Source organism: Heterodontus francisci, chromosome 9 (genome assembly GCF_036365525.1).
Source record: "Heterodontus francisci isolate sHetFra1 chromosome 9, sHetFra1.hap1, whole genome shotgun sequence".
NCBI lineage: Eukaryota > Metazoa > Chordata > Chondrichthyes > Heterodontiformes > Heterodontidae > Heterodontus > Heterodontus francisci.
Window position 1 is genome coordinate 98,721,504 of NC_090379.1, and position 18,021 is coordinate 98,739,524.

General features: G+C 45.1%; 1 protein-coding gene across 1 annotated transcript in view; it reads left to right on the forward strand.

Moving 5' to 3' along the window:
• Positions 1–18,021, forward strand: part of rgs6 (regulator of G protein signaling 6) — a 167,800-nt gene that overhangs the window by 112,486 nt on the left and 37,293 nt on the right. Inside the window, exon 14 of the mRNA XM_068038170.1 lies at positions 14,135–14,321. Within this exon, the coding sequence (XP_067894271.1) occupies positions 14,135–14,321 (187 nt within the window). The remainder of the gene's footprint in view (positions 1–14,134; positions 14,322–18,021) is intronic.

Consider the following 18,021-nt stretch of genomic DNA (forward strand, 5'->3'; position numbering starts at 1 on the left):
TGTTCTAATATAACTCAAGAGCAGAGCACATATCAGAACTTTTTGCACAAAGGAAAAATGACTCCTTTTGTGTCCCAAGCATCAGACAAGGAGATAACCATCTTCAGGGATACCAATTGTTCTCAAACCTTACTGGCTGCCAAACTGACAGAAATGCCACTGGAGAGCAGAACAAATACCATGGTATACGTAAAAAGGCTTAGTGGCAAATGCTTGAAGGTTCCCTTAGTTAAAATTTACATACAAAGTAAGTTGATTACTGGGCTAGTGACAGTCAGAATCATTCCAAGCTTACCCATGCAGGAGGTAGACCTATTGCTGGGCAATGACTTGGCAGGAAGCACAGTATTGTACCCAGAGGGTCCAGAGCAGTCCATAGAGACTGAAGAAAACAAAACTCTGTACAACTGCAGAGGGCTGGGGAAGTCCCAAAAATTCCATAGGGGACGTAAGAGCCAGAGGAATCTAAAAGGGCTCAGATAGAGCCAAAAATATTTAAAGAAGCTGCATTAAGAGCTGAAAAAAACTGAAAAACAACTGAGATATGATTAGCTGAAATCTTTTTTAAAGATTTAAATAGAGACGAGGAAAGCTCACAAACAGGAAAACCAAGAGTGAGGGAGATGCCTTCCCTAGTCGAAGTGCCACAGCGGAGCGCAGTGGAAGATGGACAACCACCTGCGTGTAGTAGTGTTCCAGAGGACATGGGGCATATTAGGGAAACATCTATCGCTGAAGTAAAAGGAAAAGGGAAGGTAACGTACCCGAAAGTAAACCATACTTGTGAAAATCACAAGAGAGTTAAAAGTGAGGTCAGCATGGATCTACCACTGAAGAATCACACACTCACGTTCCAATCCAAAACTAATCACACCCAACAATTGAGAGTTAGAACCCAGCCAGAACAAGGGGCAGGAAGAAAACCGAGATGCCCCGCAGGGGCTAAAAAAACAATGTATCACCCACTATCACCCTAGAAATAAAAACTATGAATGCACCAGAGCTTGAATGGTTAATGCCATGTATTGTGGAAGTAGTGGTCAAAGAGTTAAAGCTTGTACAAACAGAGAATTTTGCTACAAGCAGTAACAAATTAGCATACTAAAGCTTCATCATCAATCACATGGCCCTGGAGATTAACATTCCGAAAGTGGTACAAACTGGTGCGAGAGAAACTACAATCCATTTGACAACACATAAGCAAAAGAAATGCAATTTTTTGATGGTACCTCATCCAAAGAAAGGATGATGGAAAAAAAGGTCGCTGGAAGCCTGCGGAGTGAATGAAATGAATGTGTGAAGTGATGTGACCCTAAACTGTTTTACTGACTGGAATTTTAGGCCCCCAAATGAGTGGGCTGGTCAGAGTGGGGGGGGCGTAATATTGAGAGGGAGGTGGGCGCGGACTGTTCCCCACCCCTCCCACCCCCGCTGCAATTTTACGCAGGGTGGCTATGGCGAGAAACAGCCCGCCCACCCCAGGCCAATCAAGGCCCTTCAGTGGCCAATTAACTGGCATTTAAGGGCCTCCACCCAACTCCACGAGTATTTTACCCTTGGCTGGTGGGTGGCTGAGGCCCCAAAAACTTCGCCTGGTGAAACCAGGTGGCCTTCTTGTGGGCTGGTGGGGGGCCCCCTGATCGGGCACCCTGTGCCCCAAGGAGGGGCACCTCCGAAGCCCCAACTACCCCCAATACACAACACTACCCCCGACACCTAACTGCAACCCCCCAACCCTTGCCTCACCAGGGCCTGACTGATTGTCCCCAGAAAGGCCCTAAAAACATACCTCCTTTCCCGGGTCATCCTCTTCCTCCTGAAGCTGGGTGTAGTCCCACCAATGGCATGCTCCCAGTGGCGCTGCTGGGACTAAGAGCTGCTGGCCCGCTGATTGGCCAGCAGCTCCATTAGGTGGGACTTCCTGCCTTAAGGAGGTGGAAGTCCCGCCCAAGACCAAGTAAAGGCAGGTGCTGAAAAAAATCCTGGTCTGGCTCCCCATGCCCTGCAGGAGCAGGCATGCCACTGACTTTTCAGCCGGTGGACGGGGCCTCCTGCCCAATGAAAAATTCCACCAGTTTCTTTTTCCCTCTTTCTAAACCCAAAAAACAATATAAAAGTGAAATCCGAGGAATTTCATTTTTTCCCTTTTGGGCGAAGTGTCACACATATTGGAGGTGCAATGATGCAACATTCATGGACTAACTCTGAAGAGTTTTGAAAAAACAAAATTTGTCTTTAAAAAATGAATCTTTATTTTAAAAAGTGGACAATGGTTCAAAATGGCTACTGAAGAAAAAAGGATTAGCCTTTTGTGTATTCAAACAGTTTGACAAAGGAAAAATCTTCAAAGCCAAAAGGTGTTAATGAAACACATCTCACACCTATCCTAAAACAATCCAGAATTGAATGTCTTCTTCTAAAACAAAGGAGGTGTGAAGTCGCCACATCCTGGGACATTGTGTGATCACCATAAGGTGGAAACCAAAGTGTGTCCTCATGGAAGGTGAGAGGTGACACAGTTTTACCTTAAAATAAAGACAGCCAGAGAGAGAGAGAGACTGACCCAAAAGGTGAAGCTACTTGTAACAGCTGGCATTCCAGCAAGCCAGAAAACACCTGCCCTGCTGAAAAAATCCGACATTCTACATAATAGAGCAGATAGAGAACTGGAAATGACCCACCATCTTCAACAGAACCTTCAATCAAGAGAGAAATCTACAACCATCTCAGGTCTGCAACTATCTGGACTTTGAGTCTTGAGAGAATTCAACGGGTTTATCATATCTCTTCTCCCCCACAAAAAACCCACCTACCTTTTTCCCTTCTCTATCTGTCTCTTTGTGTGTGTGCGTGTCTGCAAGCGAAAGCGTGAGTAAATGAGGTTGTGACAATTTCAGGATAAGGCGTATTGATTAATAAACAATTGACTTTCTGTTTTTTGAAACCTACAAGAAACTCTGTCACTGTCTGGTTATTTGAAAAATAAAACACCAAGGGCTTAAACATTTAATACAAATACACTAGCTGAGTCAGGTGGGGAGTTGAACAGTGGGAACCACCCACTTCACACCACATGGCTATAAAAATTGATAGTAGGAAAAATTATTGAATCTGTACTAAAGGAGAAAATAGAAAAACTTTTAGAATCCAAAAATATGGTAGTGAATCGCCAACATGGATTTCAAAGTGGGCAGCCTTATTTGACCAACCTCATTGAGCTTATTAGTTTAGTTTAGTTTAGAGATACAGCACTGAAACAGGCCCTTCGGCCCACCGAGTCTATGCCGACCATCAACCACCCATTTATACTAATCCTACACTAATTCCATGTTCCTACCACATCCCCACCTGTCCCTATATTTCCCTACCACCTACCTATACTAGGGGCAATTTATAATGGCCAATTTACCTATCAACCTGAAAGTCTTTGGCGTGTGGGAGGAAACCGGAGCACCCGGAGGAAACCCACGCAGACACAGGGAGAACTTGCAAACTCCACACAGGCAGTACCCGGAATTGAACCCAGGTCGCTGGAGCTGTGAGGCTGCGGTGCTAACCACTGCACCACTGTGCCGCCCAGAAGAGATAACAGAAAGAGTAGACAAGGGTAATGCAGTAGATATACTATATCTAGATTTCCAAAAGGCCGTCGATAAGGTATTCCATAATACATTAATGAATAAGGTCAGAGCATGCAGAATCAGGGACAAGTAGCAGAATGGCTATCTAGTTGGATACAGAAAGCAGAGAGTAGCAGTAAAAGGTAGCTATTCAAAGTGGCAGAAGGTGGGAAGTAAGGTACCTTAGGGATCAGTACTGGGACCGCTGTTATTCACAATTTATATTAACGATTTAGACTTTGGAATCAAAAACACCATTTCCAAATTTGCACACCACCCCAAATTGGAGGTGATAGTCAACACTGAGGAGTTCTGCAACAAATTACAAGAAGGCATTAATAAACTTGCAGAATAGGTGTATAATTGACAAATGAATTTCAACACAGCTAAATAGGAACATAGGAGCAGGAGTAAGCCGTTCGAGCCTGCTCCACCAAATATGAGGTATTACAATTTGGAAAATAAGAACCTAAACAGAGTAGAGGGGCAAAGGGATCTGAAAGTACAATGTCATAAATCACTGAAAGTTGCAACACAGGTCAATAAGGCCCTAACAAAAGCAAGCCAAGCACTAAGGTTTATTTCTAGAGGGATAGAATAAATCCTCAGGCTGTTGTGTGAGGCAAGGGAGAAGACTGCAGGGGCTCTGACACAAATTTTCAAATCCTCTCTGGCCACAGGAGAGGTACCAGAGGACTGGAGGACAGCAAATGTGGTACTATTATTCAAGAAGGGTAGCAGGGATAAACCAGGTAATTACAGGCCGGTGAGTCTAACATGGGTGGTTGGGAAACTATTGGAAAAAGTTCTGAGGGACAGGATTAATCTCCACTTGGAGAGGCAGGGATTAATCAGGGATAGTCAGCATGGCTTTGTCAGGGGGAGATCATGTTTGACTAACTTGATTGAATTTTTTAAGATGGTGACGAAATGTGTAGATGAGGGTAAAGCAGTTGATGTAGTCTATATGGACTTCAGTAAGGCTTTTGATAAGGTACCACGTGGGAGATTGGTTAAGAAGGTAAGAGCCCATGGGATCCAAGGCAATTTGGCAAATTGGTTCCAAAATTGGCTTAGTGGCAGGAGGCAAAGGGTGATGGTCGAGGGTTGTTTTTGCGAGTGGAAGCCTGTGACCAGTGCTGTACCTACTACCAATTTTTATAGCGATCAGTGCTGGGACCCTTGCTGGTTGTAGTGTACATTAATGATTTAAACGTGAATATAGGAGGTATGATCAGTAAGTTTGCAGATGACACGAAAATTAGTGATGTCATAAATAGTGAGGAGGAAAGCCTTAGATTACAGGACGATATAGATGGGCTGGTAAAATGGGTGGGGCTGTGGCAAATGGAATTTAATCCTGAGAAGTGTGAGGTGATGCATTTTGGGAGGACCAACAAGGCAAGGGAATATACAATGGATGGTAGGACCCTAGGAAGTACAGAGGGTCAGAGAGACCTTGGTGTACTTGTCCGTCGATCACTGAAGGCAGCAGCACAGGTAGATAAGATAGTTAGGAAAGCATATGGGATACTTGCCTTTATTAGCCGAGGCATAGAATATAACAGCAGGGAGGTTATGATGGAGCTGTATAAAACGCTAGTTAGGCCACAGCTGGAGCACATTGTACAGTTCTGGTTGCCACACTATAGGAAGGATGTGATTGCACTGGAGAGGGTGCAGAGGAGATTCACCAGGATGTTTCCTGGGCTGGAGCATTTCAGCTATGAAGAGAGACTGAAAAGGCTAGTGTTGTTTTCCTTAGAGCAGAGAAGGCTGAGGGGAGATATGATTGAGGTATACAAAATTATGAGGGGCATTGATAGGTTAGATAGGAAGAAACGTTTTCCCTTAGCGTAGGGGTCAATAACCAGGGGGCATGGATTTAGGGTAAGGTGCAGTAGGTTTAGAGTGGATTTGAGGGAAACAATTTTCACCCAGAGGGTGGTTGGTCTCTGGAATGCACTGCCTGAAGGGGTGGTAGAGGCAGAAACCGTCACAACATTTATGAAGTATTTAGATAAGCACTTGAAACGCCATAGCATACAAGGCTACGGGCCAAGTGCTAGAAAAATGGGATTAGAATATTTAGGTGCTTGATGGCCAGCACAGACATGATGGGCCAAAGGGCATGACTCTATGACTCTATGAAAAGTAGATACGTTATGCTAAACTTGTATTGAACCTTGGTTGGACCACACTTGGAGTACTGTGTACAGTTCTGGTCACCACATTATAAAAAGGATATAGAGGCATTGGAGAGAGTGGAAGAAAAGATTTGCACAGATGATATTAGAATTGAGAGGTTACAGCTATCAGGAAAGGATGAACAGCCAGGGTTTCTTTTTGCTTGAAAAGAGAAAGTTGAGGGCTAATAGAGGTCTTTACAATTACTCAAACCGGGCAGCCCCCGGTCAATAAGGTTCTGTCCCGCCACAGTCTGCCTGCTTCAATGGGTGCTTGGAGCTCAGGGTCATTGCCCGAAAGGTGGATTGATACACCGCACCAAACAACATGAAAAAAGGAAAGAAGGTACCAGCCCTTCGCTTTGCAAGCTGGAACGTCAGAACTATGTGTCCTGGCCTGTCGGAAGACCTTACACAAATCAACGATTCTCGGAAGACCGCCATCATTAACAACGAGCTCAGTAGACTCAATGTGGACATTGCAGCACTTCAGGAGACTCGCCTCCCCGCGAGTGGCTCTCTAGCAGAGCAAGACTACACCTTCTTCTGGCAGGGCAGGGATCCTGAAGAACCAAGACAGCATGGAGTGGGCTTCGCCATCAGAAACTCCTTGCTCAGCATGATAGAGCCTCCCTCAAATGGCTCGGAACGCTTACTGTCCATCCGACTGCTCACCACCTCTGGTCCAGTACACCTACTCAGCATCTATGCTCCAACACTCTGTTCCGCACCTGAAGCTAAAGACCAGTTCTATGAACAACTCCATAACATCATTAGCAGCATCCCCAACACCGAACACCTATTCCTGCTGGGGGACTTTAATGCCAGGGTTGGGGCCGACCATGACTCATGGCCCTCCTGCCTTGGGCGCTATGGCGTTGGAAGGATGAATGAGAACGGGCAGAGACTGCTTGAGTTGTGTACCTATCATAACCTCTGCATCACCAACTCGTTCTTTCACACTAAACCCTGTCACCAGGTTTCATGGAGGCACCCAAGATCACGTCGTTGGCACCAGCTAGACCTCATTGTCACAAGGCGAGCCGCCTTAAACAGTGTTCAAATCACACGCAGCTTCCACAGTGCGGACTGCGACACCGACCACTCCCTGGTGTGCAGCAAGGTTAGACTCAGACCAAAGAAGTTGCATCATTCCAAGCAGAAGGGCCACCCGCGCATCAACACGAGCAGAATTTCTCACCCACAGCTGTTACAAAAATTTCTAAATTCACTTGTAACAGCCCTTCAAAACACTCCCACAGGGGATGCTGAGACCAAGTGGGCCCACATCAGAGACGCCATCTATGAGTCAGCTTTGACCACCTACGGCAAAAGTGCGAAGAGAAATGCAGACTGGTTTCAATCTCATAATGAAGAGCTGGAACCTGTCATAGCCGCTAAGCGCATTGCACTTTTGAACTACAAGAAAGCCCCCAGCGATTTAACATCCGCAGCACTTAAAGCAGCCAGAAGTACTGCACAAAGAACAGCTAGGCGTTGCGCAAACGACTACTGGCAACACCTATGCAGTCATATTCAGCTGGCCTCAGACACCGGAAACATCAGAGGAATGTATGATGGCATGAAGAGAGCTCTTGGGCCAACCATCAAGAAGACCACCCCCCTCAAATCTAAATCGGGGGACATAATCACTGACCAACGCAAACAGATGGACCGCTGGGTTGAGCACTACCTAGAACTGTACTCCAGGGAGAATGCTGTCACTGAGACTGCCCTCAATGCAGCCCAGCCTCTACCAGTCATGGATGAGCTGGACATACAGTCAACCAAATCGGAACTCAGTGATGCCATTGATTCCCTAGCCAGCGGAAAAGCCCCTGGGAAGGACAGCATTACCCCTGAAATAATCAAGAGTGCCAAGCCTGCTATACTCTCAGCACTACATGAACTGCTATGCCTGTGCTGGGACGAGGGAGCAGTACCCCAGGACATGCGCGATGCCAACATCATCACCCTCTATAAAAACAAAGGTGACCGCGGTGACTGCAACAACTACCGTGGAATCTCCCTGCTCAGCATAGTGGGGAAAGTCTTTGCTCGAGTCGCTCTGAACAGGCTCCAGAAGCTGGCCGAGCGCGTCTACCCTGAGGCACAGTGTGGCTTTCGTGCAGAGAGATCGACTATTGACATGCTGTTCTCCCTTCGTCAGATACAGGAGAAATGCCGTGAACAACAGATGCCCCTCTACATTGCTTTCATTGATCTCACCAAAGCCTTTGACCTCGTCAGCAGACGTGGTCTCTTCAGACTACTAGAAAAGATCGGATGTCCACCAAAGCTACTAAGTATCATCACCTCATTCCATGACAATATGAAAGGCACAATTCAACATGGTGGCTCCTCATCAGAGCCCTTTCCTATCCTGAGTGGTGTGAAACAGGGCTGTGTTCTCGCACCCACACTTTTTGGGATTTTCTTCTCCCTGCTGCTTTCACATGCGTTCAAATCCTCTGAAGAAGGAATTTTCCTCCACACAAGATCAGGGGGCAGGTTGTTCAACCTTGCCCGTCTAAGAGCGAAGTCCAAAGTACGGAAAGTCCTCATCAGAGAACTCCTCTTTGCTGACGATGCTGCTTTAACATCTCACACTGAAGAATGCCTGCAGAGTCTCATCGACAGGTTTGCGTCTGCCTGCAATGAATTTGGCCTAACCATCAGCCTCAAGAAAACGAACATCATGGGGCAGGATGTCAGAAATGCTCCATCCATCAATATTGGCGACCACGCTCTGGAAGTGGTTCAAGAGTTCACCTACCTAGGCTCAACTATCACCAGTAACCTGTCTCTAGATGCAGAAATCAACAAGCGCATGGGTAAGGCTTCCACTGCTATGTTCAGACTGGCCAAGAGAGTGTGGGAAAATGGCGCACTGACACGGAACACAAAAGTCCGAGTGTATCAGGCCTGTGTCCTCAGTACCTTGCTCTACGGCAGCGAGGCCTGGACAACGTATGCCAGCCAAGAGCGACGTCTCAATTCATTCCATCTTCGCTGCCTTCGGAGAATACTTGGCATCAGGTGGCAGGACTATATCTCCAACACAGAAGTCCTTGAAGCGGCCAACATCCCCAGCTTATACACACTACTGAGTCAGCGGCGCTTGAGATGGCTTGGCCATGTGAGCCGCATGGAAGATGGCAGGATCCCCAAAGACACATTGTACAGCGAGCTCGCCACTGGTATCAGACCCACCGGCCGTCCATGTCTCCGTTATAAAGACGTCTGCAAACGCGACATGAAATCGTGTGACATTGATCACAAGTCGTGGGAGTCAGTTGCCAGCATTCGCCAGAGCTGGCGGGCAGCCATAAAGACAGGGCTAAATTGTGGCGAGTCGAAGAGACTTAGTAGTTGGCAGGAAAAAAGACAGAGGCGCAAGGGGAGAGCCAACTGTGCAACAGCCCCAACAAACAAATTTCTCTGCAGCACCTGTGGAAGAGCCTGTCACTCCAGAATTGGCCTTTATAGCCACTCCAGGCGCTGCTTCACAAACCACTGACCACCTCCAGGCGCGTATCCATTGTCTCTCGAGATAAGGAGGCCCAAAAGAGAAACAATTACAAAAGATTTTGATAGAGTAGACACAGTGAGAGTATTTTTACTTGTGGAAAAGCAAAACTAGAAGCCATCAATATTAGATAGTCACTAAGAAATCAAATAGGGGATTCAGAATTTCTTTACCCAGAGAGTGGTGAGAATGTGGAACTCACTATCACAGGGAGTAGTTGAAGTGAGCAGTACTGATGCATTTAAGGGGAAGCTAGATAAGCGTATGAGGGAGAGGGGAATGGAGGATGTTGCTGATTTTGATTTTGAGTTTAATGGGGAAGATCAGAGGAGGCTCAGATGGAGCATAAACACTAGCATGGAGATGGAGTGAATGGCCTGTTTCTGTGCTGTATATGCTATGTAACAAAGAGATTTAAATGCCACAAACCCAGTGCATTGCTGAAGCATGTTATTGGCAAATCAAGGCTGCATTGCTTTGTTTATCATACACTGTCTCATTGTCCTTTTATTGCACAGTGTGGGTCCAAGCCTGACATACACATGAGAGGACACAGAGAATGGAGACAGATGTGTTGTTGCCTGTAATAAATACTCGACGATTAAAACTTGTGTTTAAGAACCAAAGAGTCCTGAATTACAGAGGCTGATTTTTCAGACACTGTTTATTTCAAAAGCACAGATGCGACAGACTAGATGGTGCAGGGAGGATTAGTAAATTCTCCTCATACTTTGGAGCTGGGTTTGAATGCAGGCCATACTAATAGAATAATAACCGCCTCCTCTTACTTCCAGCTGTGTGGATCTGAAGTGAAAATGCACTTGGGCAGTTTCGAACCAGTTCTTCATGGGCAGCCGTCCACAACAGACAGGCATTAAATCAACAATCTCACTGACACGCCATAAGGATGTGGCAAAAGGACTAGATCATACTGACACTGCTACAAACAACCTGGGAGAAAAGTCATAGGGGTATTCAAAAAGGATGTAGTTTTGTCATATTTTTTGAACTTTTTTTTTATTAGTTACAAAAATGTCAAGAGATGAGGAAAAAGGAATGTTTAACAGTCAAGAATTGCTTGAAGAGTCTGGTCACTATCCAATTAGAATGAGAAGGTGAGTGTTTGGAGCATGGACGTGCTGGACGACGAATTGTGAGACTGTGAGGGTGGGGCGGTTCAAAGTGGAAGGCCATGGGATGAAACATGATCTCCAATGAGAGTTGGTATCCCTAGGTTGGATGATGTGTTTGAGTCCATGCTGTGGTCAGGATCATGCTGGCAGCACCCTAACACATTTAGTGGGGAACTGAGCTTCTTCTAAGCCATTTGTAATGAATTCACTTATCATTGGCTCAAATTTGAGTTTATAAATATATAATGACCAACTATTAACTTTCCTCCTTGAGGGGAAGATAGGCACACTCTTTTGGGCCAAGGTGGATCTAATGTGAGATGTCTAGCAATGGAAGATTAGAACCAAGCAGACATGGTAATCTGCTACTTGAGTCAAGAAGGTCTGCAATACTTTAAGACACTGATGATGATTGAGAGTCAGTCTGGGTCATCAATGGAAGCTGGTGGAGTAGACTTGGCATTGGGCACTGAGATTGTTCCCACTTGGTTCCAGCAAGCCCCACATGCTACTATACTAATAGGTAGCTTGGTCCTAACTGTACTGATAATCTATGTGGGTTTAGCTGGTTAAACTCCAGCAGTAGTCTTGTGCACAATTGCCCCTAATCTCTCTGAGCTCTGGTAAGTGATGAGTGTCCTTCAACACAGAACATGCACTCAATATTGGGCAAACTACCTGTGTGGACTTTTCAGTAACTTGCTGCATTTCTTTGCATATCCGACACATGCCTAACTAAAATAAAGTTACTCCTTTTACATCCATTCAGTCAGGATACATTCAGACCTAAATCCCAGAGGTATCCTATGCATCACCCAACCCTCCACCTCTGCCCTTTACATAGTGCAGGATTCTCCTATCTTTCATCTCCAGGGAATATTCTCTATTCTAAACTTTCAAAGTGCTAAGTTGATTCAATAGTCACAATAGAAATAATTTTGACAGGGGTCAATGGTGCTTGAAATCTTTCCTGTTTTTAAGAGTGTAGTCCTTGATGGAATGGGATCCAGATGGTCATGCACAATGATCCACAAACTATCATCACTACCAGTTGCACTTAGGGCCACAAGTGCTTTTACAAACAGTCACTTTTGCAAAACATTTCCTTGACCCATATTTCCTGTGCAGCTGCAGTTGTGTTTTTTTTATTTTTACTCCTGATATTTCTGTGCACCAAAGTGTACCATAGTTCAGTTAAGTTGACAGTTGGAGAGTTGAGTATCTCTAAGGAATAAAGGCAGTCACTATTCTACAAGCTGAGAAAAATCTGATAGCAGAGCAGGTGCTGTTTCAAATTGTACTACCATTCTGGCTTCCTGTTGGCCATGGTTTAGTGTGTTAGGCACCACTTCCTCTGCTTCCATAAATTTTGTTAAAAATAGCATTTCGAAATAGAAGAAAACATTTTTTCTATAGCCTTCTTAAATGATGCAAGCAAGTTATCAACAAAGAGCTCTGAGTGCTGAACTGTGCGTAGAATATCAATGTTCTACTTCGTCACAAGACATCACAGGTTATAAGCTCTAAAGTTACCACTGCTCACTGTATTTACAACGAAATGAGAGGCCTTTTGTTTGAACCATACAAGGTACAGTGGCCAAGTGGTTATGATATCGGAAAAGTATCATAAAACTCTTGCTCCACCTTCAGGTAAGTTACTTACCTTCTTGCTTGGCAAGCATTCAGTTGGGTTGGTATCCATGAATGCAGCCCGTGATAGCACTGGCTGCCTGAGAACAATCGAAGTTGGAGCAGGGGCCTCAAGCAGATGTTAGGCCCCTTATTTGCATATGCAAAGGTGTAGAGCACACCTCTAGTTTGTCCTAATGCAATAGGGCAGTCAGTTCACTTCCAGCTGAATGTATGCATGTGCTTCTCTCCCGCCATTTTGGCAAATTAGGCTTCATAGCTCCTGAAAAATGGGTGCTGCATGGCTTAATTTCTAGGCCTCCACATTCCAATACCCCTCTATGTGAAATAGTTACATTTTTTCCTCCTTCATGATAATCCTGGGTCCATACGCTCTATACAATGTGTCAACCAATGGAAACCACCTGTTACAAATTTCCTTCTCAAATGATTTCAGAATTCATTACCCATCTCTGTTCCATGAAAATTCTTCAATTTTTCAAGCCTTTCTTCATAACTATAACCTCTTATTCCTGGTATTATTTCAGTCAATTTGCTGAGTATTCTTTCCAAGGTGTTAATATCCATACTATAATGGGGTATTGTGAATTGTATCCAGTCCTGCAACTGTGACCTAATCAATATCTTGTACAAATTCAATATCATTTCCTTGCTTTTGTATTTAATGATCCTGGATATAAGATCCAGAATCCCATTTGACTTTTGTACTGTGTTTTTTACTGGCACTCTCATCATTAAAGTGAAATTTTAATTTTGTGGGTGCAAAAGAAGTGATAGTAGACTGGTTGCCCATCTGATTTTACACTCTATTGACTATTGCCCATTTTCCATCCGTTTTTTCGAAGTTAGATGTCGCCCCCTTGAGATCTCTGTTCTTTTTCCTAAAATGCACGACTTCACATTTCTTTGCATTGGATTACATCTGCCACCTATCTGCCACTCTGCTAACCTGCCTATTGCCTGCTGCATTTAAGAGATTGCAGGAGGACTCAGTCAGGAGTTTGATGGCTTTGTAGCACTGGGAAATGATGGATTAACTGAAGAAGTGGTACGATAAGGGCTCATTTCAACATAGTGACGTTCGGAGGAAAAATACATAAAGTTAGTGAGAAAAGTGAGGAAGAGCAGGTGACAATAGTGAGGATAGTGAGGAAAAGCATATGAGGATAGAAATGAAGGAAAACATGCAAGGAAAGTGAGGATAGGAGGAGGATGTGACTTTGGAGCTCAGATGAACAAAAAGTTCAAAGTTGCATCAAACACTGTGGTGTTGATAAAATAGACAATTAAGATAGACTGTGACATGGAGGGAGAGGTTAGATGTGAGCAGTCAACAAGCTTTCTCTTCTACAAATGCAAAATACTGCAGATGCTGGAAATCAGAAATAAAACAGAAGATGATGGAAATACTCTGGAGGTCTGTCAGCATCTGTGGAGAGAGAAACAGAGTTGACGGTTCAGGTCTATGACCTTTCATCATTTTTCAAGCTTTTTCTTCCATTCTTCCCAGGAATGCAGAGAGGTGATAGGCAAGCCTTCCCTTATATAAGAACAATATTTAAATCTTAGATGGACTTTTGGGTGAGAGGGGGTTGATCCTCAGATTGTGCAGGACAATAGTGTATTCCATGGACAGTTGGAAGCTGGAAGTAAATCCATGGAATTTAATCCTGGTAATCCTTCCACACACAATTATTACAGGTTTTGTGATTAAATATTTTGTTAACTCATTGCCTATCCTTTAATAATATAATGACCCAAGAATATTTATTCATATGATGTGTCTGTTATGGGTTGATATTATCAGTTCTCCATTAACTGTTTACTTAGCAAAATTGTGTGGAAAATGCAAAGGCCAATGATTAAATATGTTTAATGAATGACTTGGATCTTTTGCAAATTAATGTGTTAAGGCAATGATGTTACTTGTCAGTTAGTTAAAGATTGGATTCATCAATTACTTTACATTATTATTTTTGGCTTACTTTCAATCATGTCCTTTCCTTCCCTCTGCAGGTTTTGGTTAGCTGCAGAGGATCTGAAGAAACGTCCCCTTCTGGAAGTCCCAGACAAGGTTCAAGAAACCTGGCAGGAATTTCTTGCGCCAGGGGCACCCAGCGCCATCAACCTGGATTCCCATTCATATGAGATAACCAGTCAGAATGTCAAGGATCCCGGAAGGTACACCTTTGAAGATGCCCAGGTTTGTTCAGTTTTTTGTCAAGTTTAATGGCACTAATGACAAATAAAACACAGGAGTTTTGTTTAAAGGCCACACAGCATTAGACTGTTGTAAAACTATGACAGGTCCTGACTAAGTGTTTGACATTCGACATTCGGTCGCTCAAGATTGTTCTGCTATTCATTTAGTTAAGTGGGAACAGGATGCTCAGAGCATGGCACGCACGGGGAGGGGCACTCAGGGTAAGGTGCTAAAGGGGCGGGGTGATCAGAGGATGAGGTGCTCAGGCAGCAGGCCCTCAGGATGGGGACGCTCAAGGAGATGTACATGATGGGGGCAGGGGACTCAGAGGCAGGACACAGGAGCAAGGCACTCAGGGTGGAGTGCTATGGTGGTGGGGCAATCAAGGGGTGGGAATGATTGAGGGAGGGGAGCTCGGCGGGGTGGGGGGGCACTTAGGCCACACACTGCACTATTAGTGTTGTCGGAGACAGCAACTAATATTTATGCTGTGAAATACTTATAATGCACCACCTGAGCTATTCATTGGCTGCAGATCAGGGGAGGGGCAGAAAACGGGGCCAGAACTTTACTCTCGTCGGACAGGAGCTGACCACCAACCGAAAAGTCGGTGGCGATCCCGCGTCCGCTGGGCCTGGGGATCCAAACCGCATTTTACGCTCCTCGGGTCCTTAATTGACTTGAGGCGGGACTTTCATTTCATTGAGGCAAGAGGTCCGACCTATTGGAGCTGCTGGCCAATCAGCGGGCCAGCAGCTCTTTAGTCCCAGCAGCACCACTGGGAGCGGTGGCCACTGCTGGGACTGCAACCCAGCTTCAAGAAGAAGGGAAAGGATGCCCTCGGGAAAAGGTACGTTTTTGGGGCTTCGCCAGGGGTGATCGGTCAGGCTCCGGTGAGTCAAGGGTGGTCAACTGGGGGGATAGGTAGTGTGTTGGGCGTTGGGGGTGGTTGGGGCATCGGTGGTGGCCCTTCATCGGTCACAGGGTACCTGATCAGGAGGGCCCCCCCCGCCCCTCCGCACCCAGGCCATCAGAAAGCCACCTACTTTTAACATGCGGCTTTTCTCGGACCTGCGCCGCCCGCCTGCCAATGGTAAAATCCCCGTGATGGTGGGCAGAGGCCCTTAAGTGGCCGTTAACTGACCACTTAAGGGCCTTGTTTGGCCTGGGATGGGAGGGCCGTTTTCCACGGCCGCCACCCCGTGTAAAAAGAGCATTCCGCTCTTTGGGGGATGTATAATTCCGGCCCAGGTGTCTCTAACACCACTTAAAGGTAGCCAGCACCTCTTAAATAGGAGGTGCACTCTGCCTGCAGTAAGAAGTAATCACGTCTGAACAGATGCCCCGATTCCACCCCCTTCCCCATCGCGATCAAATAGCCATGCAGCCAGTGAATTGGTCGATTAGCATTGGCTGCACACCTAACTCATCATAATGAGAGCCCGGCATGAATTTAACTTGCTTGCTGGGACCATGTCAACAGGCACTTGCAGTCTTTGGCCTGTCTCCTGTGCCCGTTTCCCGGTCCAATCAAATTCCAAGGCTTTAGAATTTTACAGCAATGAAAGCGGCCTATCAGCCCACAATACCTATGCAGGCGCTCTGAAATAGATGACCACAGTCATTGTAGCAAGTTGGATTTTACCTATGTTGCCTGAGCTGAACTTTTTACAGTCATAATATTTTTGTACTCTTAGGATCAAATCTCTGTCACCCAAGAATTCTTGATGGGGCAGGTCTGCAAAGTGGCTCACACAGGATGTGACAGCATCATTAAAGGGTTTAGTATTTGAAAGGGAAGAATATGAAAGGATGTGAGGAAAAGAATTTGAGTAGACAGTTCCAGCACAGGTACAAATGATTTCCTTCGGTCCTGCAATTCCTGTGGGGGCAGCTTTCACCTGTAAAAACAGGTGGGTTTGGGTTGCATGACAATTTAAAATTTAAAATATTTCAAACCCGATTTCAGCCCACCTTGAACCCACTCACTTCCAGTTTTAACGGAAGAGGGATGGGAGGTTAGCGACCAATCCACTCGGAGGAGGCAGCTTCGTCAGTAACAGCTTTTAAGAAGGCTACGTGCCTCCATTTAAATATGCTTTTCATTTCTAACTACTGTTAGCTGGCTATCCCAGGCCTCAGGAAACCTGTCAAGTTAATGGTGAGAAGGGATGGATCCATAAGCACAGTTTGATTTCCAGGAGGAACCAACAAGCTTACCTGTGAGTTCCCCAGCTCCTCAATCTCGCTTTCCACCCCCCAGCCGACCGCCATCTCCCCACCACAACCATACTCTAATCACCTCCCATCACTAGACAATCCCCCAACCCCGATCTCTCCGTCTCCCTACCTGCTCTTTCATTGTGTTCTACTGTCGCTGGTTTTCCTGCCGGACAGGCGGCTGTCACTCAGATTGGATGTCGGATAGGAAACCTCGAGAGAAAATTTAAAAGATGTCCGGATGTTTGGGAAATGCGTACTTCTGGGTTTCCGGTCCTTATCTCCACCCTCCCTCCTTCCCACTCTGGGGATGGGCGTGGGTGCTATGATTCGAACTGACTATTTATCCAGCCTCTTTTTTTAAAGGCATTTTTGACCCAGAATGAAACGCTTTCGCTGGGAATCACTTCTACAGATTGTTCTGACCAACCGCTCTAGTCAAAGCCCCCAATCAAAATATATGATTCTGATTGTGGTGGGAGACAATTAGGGTATGGCTGTGGTGGGATAATTCAATCCTGTCCCTCCACAGATCATCTAACATATCATTTTGAACTTTCCAAATTAAAGAAAGACCCAGCCAAATTGTACCATCTATTAACCCCCGAATGAGGCTAACCAAACCAGGTGTCCTTAAACCAACAAATTAACTGTTTAATTAGGAAAACTAAATTCTTAAACACTACTAAGATAGAAACAACATTTAAATTAGAAAAAATTAAAGTCTTTTCATATTATGCTCCTGCCGAAGTGAAATCTTCTAATGTGGAATAGTCCAAGGTTGCTTGAAGTCCTCACAGCAGTTTGACGGGGAAGAAAGAAAAGGTTCTTCAACAGTGTAACAGTCCATAGTCTAATTCAGCAGTAAGTGATGCTTTCCTTCTCCAGCGATGAATTTCAATAATTAACAACTCGCAAACACTTTTTAATAAATCAATTTGACTTTAGAATTTTTGAGGGATAAAAGATTGCCACAGTCTAACTTTCCTTCCTTCAGTTTAAATTATCAGAGATCTCTGTTCCATTCTAGCTGGCCCAGCTGTCTGTCTGTGTCTGTTAACTGTCTCTAAAAAGCCATCTTTACAATTAGTTTCAAATCTCAATCGACAACAATATATCTCTCGATGCTCAGTCCGAATGGCTGCATCCCGGGCACCCAGAATGCACTCTTTGAATTACAGTCTCCAAATGACTGTATCCCAGGGCAATGAGAATGCATTCTTTGCCTCGGTTTCTGGGGCTTGTTGCCTTAAAACAGCATGGCTCCTTTACCAGTCTTAAAGGCACGCCACATTCTTCCTGGAAAAAAAAATACAGGATCATAACACCTCCGTCCCTGGCGGACTGAAATGCCATTCCTGAAATGCGTTTCATTACAATGAGTAGAAAATACAAATTGAAAAAAACGCTGACACATTTTTTTCCCGCATTTATACGCATACACTTCTCTAAAATGTTAAGACTACAGCAACAAGTTCCA